This window comes from Colobus angolensis, unplaced genomic scaffold, assembly GCF_000951035.1.
Source record: "Colobus angolensis palliatus isolate OR3802 unplaced genomic scaffold, Cang.pa_1.0 Scaffold36, whole genome shotgun sequence".
Classification (NCBI taxonomy): Eukaryota; Metazoa; Chordata; class Mammalia; order Primates; family Cercopithecidae; genus Colobus; species Colobus angolensis.
Window position 1 is genome coordinate 2,553,277 of NW_012116932.1, and position 6,221 is coordinate 2,559,497.

The 6,221-nt window shown below is 54.5% G+C and overlaps 1 protein-coding gene across 1 annotated transcript in view; it reads right to left on the reverse strand.

Moving 5' to 3' along the window:
• The window catches only part of AKAP8 (A kinase (PRKA) anchor protein 8), a 25,259-nt gene that overhangs the window by 11,258 nt on the left and 7,780 nt on the right, over positions 1 to 6,221 (reverse strand). Inside the window, exons 8-9 of the mRNA XM_011953408.1 lie at positions 4,731 to 4,764; positions 2,821 to 2,908 (exon numbers count right to left, since the gene is read on the reverse strand). Coding sequence (XP_011808798.1) covers positions 2,821 to 2,908; positions 4,731 to 4,764 — 122 coding nt within the window. The remainder of the gene's footprint in view (positions 1 to 2,820; positions 2,909 to 4,730; positions 4,765 to 6,221) is intronic.

Genomic DNA, 6,221 nt, shown 5'->3' on the forward strand with positions numbered 1-6,221 from the left:
GGGTTTTACGATGTTGGCCAGGCTGGTCTCGAACTCCTGACCTCAGGTGATGCACCCGCCTCAGCCTCCCAAGTAGGTGGGATTAGAGGTGCATGCCACTGCACTCAGCTAGGGAAAGTCGCTGTTGAACTAGGAGTTCTGACTTCCCAAGGAGCAACAGAACGGCAGTTACCCAAACTTCTCCAGCTGAAGAATGGGAACACGGACTTGTAAGTATCTCAGGCAAATGATTCACATAGTAATCTGCTGACACTGCAGCCCCTCTGGCCCCAAAGCCCCTGAGAAAACACCAGAAAGCTGCAACTGCTCAGAACTGGGGACACCCTTGGCTCTGGCTGGCGGCTCTTGGGGCCCAGCATCTAGCTCCACAGCTTCTCAGATGAGTTTCTCTCTGCAGCCACCGGGATGACACAAGGCAACCTCATTTTACGTGCAGACAAAACACCTCGCACAATTCAAAACACAAAACCCAAGACCAGCTCTCCCGTGAGACTCCACGTAAAGACATGTCACATCCAATTCTACAGATGAAAAGGGAGGCTTCTCTGTCACGGGCTTTTGAAGCCTCCCCAAAAGTAACCACGCTGCATGGCAAGGGAGAGCAGCCTGCAGACCCCCAGGCCACCACACTGGGGTGCTTCCTCCCTGGCTCTGTCCTGGAGGTTCCTGCCCTTGTGGTGTAGGGGTACAGGCCCTGTGGCACTCAGGACTTCACTTCTGCCAACTCCACAAGCCTAGCTTCTTCTGACCTCTGACAAGCACCACGAAGACACGTCCACTTCTGCAGACACCCCCTATGGAGTGGCGCGAACCCAGGAGGCAGAGTTTGCAGTGAGTGGAGATCGCGCCACTGCACTCCAGCCTGGGCGACAGAGCGAGGCTCTGTCTCAAAAAGTAAACAAATAAAAATAAGTCACCTCTTCATTGGAAGAACATACAACATAAAAAACAAAGCAAAAAGGAAGTAAAAAGATGTCACCTCTATGCCCTTCTCCCAGTACTCTGGGAGGTCAAGGCAGGAAGATCTCTTGAGGCTAGTTCAACAGCCCAAGCAACAGAGAAAGACCCCTATCTCTTCATTGTATTACTATTATTATTATTATTTTGAGACGGAGTCTCGCTGTGTCGCCCAGGCTGGAGTGCAGTGGCGCGATCTCGGCTCACTGCAAGCTCCGCCTCCTGCGTTCACGCCATTCTCCCGCCTCAGCCTCCGAGTAGCTGGGACTACAGGCTACCGCCACCACATCCGGCTAGTTTTTTTTTGCATTTTTAGTAGAGACGGGGTTTCACCATGTTAGCCAGGATAGTCTTGATCTCCTGACCTCGTGATCCACCCGCCTCGGCCTCCCAAAGTGCTGGGATTACAGGCTTGAGCCACCATGCCCGGCCTCTTCTTTGTATTATTAAAGTTTAAGAAGAAAATGTCATCTCAGTTTCCATGTGACATGGAAAGTCATCTACTGTATCCATCATTTATCTGTTTAAAACAACAAGGGTTTCAATGTTCCCGTACCGCTTAAGAAGAAACAGTTCTGTGTTTGGTTCCTGGCTTCATTTTGCTAAGCATTTCTCTTTCTTTTGAGATGGAGTTTCGTTCTTGTAGCTGAGATTACAGTAGTAGCTGAAATAACAGGCACCTGCCACCATGCCTGGCTAATTTTTGTAGTTTTAGTAGACAGGTTTCACCATACTGACCAGGCTGGTCTCGAACTCCTGGCTTCAAGCGAGCCGCCGGCTCAGCCTTCCAAAGTGCTGGAATTACAGGTGTGAGCCACTGCATCTCACCCCTTTTACTAAGCATTTCTTTGAACACAACAATCACTGTCCAGGCTGGGCGCAGTGGCTCATGCTTGTAATCCCAGCACTTTGGGAGGCCAAAGTGGGCAGATCACTGAGATCAGGAGTTTGAGACCAGCCTTGCCAACACAGTGAATCCTCGCCTCTACGAAAAATACAAAAATTAGCTGGGCATGGTGGCGGGTGCCTGTGATCCCAGCTACTCAGGAGGCTGAGGCAGAACTGCTTGAACCTAGGAGGCAGAGAGGTTGCAGTGAGCTGAGATTGCGCCATTGCACTCCAGCCTGGCCAGCAGATCAAGACTCCATCTCAAGGACAAAAAAAAGAAAAAAAAAAGAAAACCACTCTCCCATGTGAACCTTAAGGTCAAGGATTCCTCAGCATCACATGATCACTGGTAATTTCAGTTTCTAGTCGGAAGCCACTTAACTCCTGGCAGGGAGGGGCAGGCACATGGTGTGCTCACACTGACATCCTTTGGGCTCAACATTTTGCAAGCATTTTCTACTCTGGGACAAAATCTTGATGGTAGGACCATGCCTCTACCTGTCTCCTAGCTATGTCAAACTCCAGGGGTGGTCTGGATTTGGATACGGTGAACACAGGACACTGACCGAGATGCCAGACACCAGGCCAGGGGACAGGGCCGCCCCTCAGGCCTGCAGGAGAGTAACAGAGCCCCCTGCTGGGCAGTTATGAACCACACAGACCCACTAGTAAGGCTGGGATTCCAGAGGAAAAGAGACAGGAGTCAAACACCAGTTCTCTAAGCAAGAACACAAACCTAACTTCACCAAAGCAACGTCCCAGCCGTCCTAGAAGACAGGTAGCTTGTGTGCTGGGGGCACAAGTGATGGCCTTTTCTGCACTCTAAACGGTTTCCTGTTTTGCCTCCCACTGGTTTGACCAGAGGAGTCAGGCTACCAGGCCCCCAGCATTGTGGAGGGAGGACAGGTGAGCTTGGGAGCGCCTCCACTGCACCAGGTCCACCTCTTCCTGTGGGGGTGTGTGCCCGTGCCTCACCTGTCGGCTGCACGGTCCCGTGTCCTGTCTCTTCTCCTTTGCTTTTCCCTTCTCTTCTTCACATCCTCGTCCTCGTCATCCTTCTCTCCTGCAACAGACAAGTCCCTTCGAGACGCTCTGAGGGGCCTGCAAAGGAGCTGAGCTCCAGGGCCTGGTCGGGGGGCTGCGGCTTGGCCACTACACCCTGTGCCCTGCCACTGCCTGCACCACACGGCAGGGTCCACGATGCCCCAAGGCACCGTCAGAGACTCCTGGTGGACACGGGCCTGGGGTGAGAGGCCAGAGTAGTCACCTCACTCCCCACATGGCCTGAGGCGGCCAGGACGGGCCAGGGACACAGCCTGCCCACCCCATGTGCACCACAGCCCGCTGCTGTCTCTGTCCTCCCCATCCTGCTTGTCCAATCTCAGGCCCTGCAACGGGGTCTTCTCCCAGTATCACAGGAGAAGCCAATTCTCCCCGGATGAAGAGGCGGCAGCTGAAGGCCTCAAGAAGTGAAGCAGCTGCTCCGCCGCCCTCTATCCCACCTCTAGGCGGACCGTGACGAGTGTCCTGGCGGCCCCGTCTGAACTAGGGCCTCAGCAGGTCTGACAGTCCTTGCTGGCCCGACCTCTATCTTCCACTCACAAAAACCGTCAATCTAGGGCTTTCCCAGGGCTGCGTGGGAAGCAATCCTAGAAAAAAAATCTGGGAAGAGACCGATTGGTCCTCCCGTCCGTCCCCCGGGGCCAGCAGAGGAGCTCCTCGGAGAGCCACGTGGCCATCGTCCCAGCATGAGGCCAGGGACGGACGCTGAAAAAAGGTTGGAGAAGCATCTGAACTGTAACCCCTACCCCTGATGCCAGTCCCGAGACTGTCCCACGAAGATGGCGACCGGCGTGCGCTGCTCAGAAGCCTCTCAAAAGGGCGTGTGGGATTTTTGGCAAGAGGTCACTGCCTGAAACTATGACTGCTGTTTAATAGCAAAGTCATCCCGGGTAGGTAGCAGGACCTGCGCGCAACAGACATGTCACCTTTGCTTTAGCATTGTGCCGCTAAGCGCTCGGGGCGCCCCGTGCTATGGACAGGACTGCTGCGGGTCGCACGGGGGAGGACCGCAGAGGGCTGGCTAAGCCTGAACAGGAGGAGCATCTAAGCCAAGGGCCTTCAGAATGCATGGGAACAGGGCCACTGAGGAGCCAGCCTGTGATCCTTGGGGTAACCAGCTACGGAAAGACCCACAGAACGGGTAAAGAAACAAGTGGCTTCAGGGTGAGCTCCAGGCCGCAGCACCTCAGGCTGCCCTGCCGTGGGGGCTCTAAGCCTGGTCTGCTGTTGCTGCAGACCCTTTTGTCTCCTGCAGCGGACATGAAGAGACCTGCTGAAGGGCGCCTGCCTCTCAAAGACCCAGTGGGCCTGGTGTTCCCGACCCCGTAGGTGTCTGCTGTCACACACTTGCAGGCACAAAGCAATGTGCACTGCAGCTGCCAGTATCCCCACCACAGAGGTCCACAGCATGGCCCAGGGCAGGTGACTGAAGGAACTGGACAAAAGGAAGCCCTGGAGAAAACAGTTCAGGGACATGCACTGGCCGAGCAGGGCACAGAAGATGGGCTGGGGGCCTCATCTCTCATGTTTCTCCTTCCTTACAAACTTCAACTGTGGTGGACACCCAAGGCTGCCCCCCATCCCCACTGCAGCCTGCATCGGGTCAGGCAGACACACCCGTTTCCGGTAAATGCTGCCCCAGACACTTTGAAGCAAAGTGTCAGCTGATCGCCACAGTCAAGGCCCATCTGGTGGCTGCAGCCCCTCTTCCCCCATAGCCACGGGCCCCTCCATCCAGGCCCCAGCTTGCTCAGAAGCTGGGCAGTAAGTGCGGGGCAGCCAGGAAGACACAGGAAAGCTGCAAGGGACACGGTGACGCCTACCTCTCTGCCTCCCAGAGTCGCAGAATTCATCCTCCTGCAAAAGAGAATACACGAAGTCCGGCAGTGAGCTGGTGTGTCCACAGCTCTCCACAACCAGCCCAGTCCCTGGCCACTGCCTGGTGGGCGGTCTCACCCTAGACCTAGGTTGCTATGCCACCAAGAATGAGCCACAGTGTCAGGACCACCCTCTGGGGCTTAGGATAGGGCCTGTGTGTCCTGTTATTACTCCCAGTTGCTTTCAGAGATTCTGTGACGACGACCTTTCTAGAGAGCCACTCACGCACCCTCTCTCGGTTCCTCCTAAGCTGCAGAACTGCCTACCCCGTGACAAAGGCCCACCCGTACAATTCTATGAACAGAGCCTGTTCACCAACCGTAGGGAGAGGGAGTCTCACTTGGGGGATGCCAGTTCTGGCATTCTTGACAGAAAATGGGTTCCACCACGTTTCCCAAGCTTTTGTTTATATTTATCCAATATCTTTTTTTTTTTTTTTTGAGACAGTCTCGCTCTGTCTCCTACGCTGGAGTGCAATGACGTGATCTCGGCTCACTGCAACCTCTGCCTCCTGGGTTGAAGCTATTCTCCTGCCTCAGCCTCTGGAGTATCTGGGACTACAGGTGCACGCCGCCACATCCAGCTAATTTTTGTATTTTCAGTAGAGACGGGGTTTCACCATATTGGCCGGGATGGTCTCAATCTCGTGACCTAGTGATCCACCCACCTCGGCCTCCCAAAATACTGGGATTACAGGCGTGAGCCACCGCACCTGGCCTGTATTTACTCAATGTCTTGATAACAAATCATGTATAGATAAAAACAATTCAACTGAGAATCTAAACAGAGCTGACTCCTTAGGCAGCGAACATACGGTTAAATTAAGAATCAGCAGGTTTGGCCGGGCGCGGTGGCTCAAGCCTGTAATCCCAGCACTTTGGGAGGCCGAGACGGGTGGATCACGAGGTCAGGAGATCGAGACCATCCTGGCTGACACGGTGAAACCCCGTCTCTACTAAAAAAAAATACAAAAAAACTAGCCGGGCGAGGTGGCTGGCGCCTGTAGTCCCAGCTACTCGGGAGGCTGAGGCGGGAGAATGGCATAAACCCGGGAGGCGGAGCTTGCAGTGAGCTGAGATCCGGCCACTGCACTCCAGCCCGGGCAACCGAGCGAGACTCCGTCTCAAAAAAAAAAAAGAAAAGAATCAGCAGGTTTGCAGAGATTCCTAGTCTCAAGACCAGCAAAATAGGGCTCAAGTGAGACTCTGAAAACCTGAAAAGCCCCCATCTCCTGCCTATGTGACTGTAAGGACTTGGGAAGGCCCTCTTTCCCACGCTGGACATCCAGGCCCTACACCTCCAACTTGGATCAGAATCTACACTGGGGTGGCTGAGGCACCTCCCCAGGAGCTTGGGGTAGTCCTGGCTATGAACTGGCCCCACATGCTACCTGCCTGTGCCTTGCTGTGAGGACAGAAGGATGAGGACACCGGTCA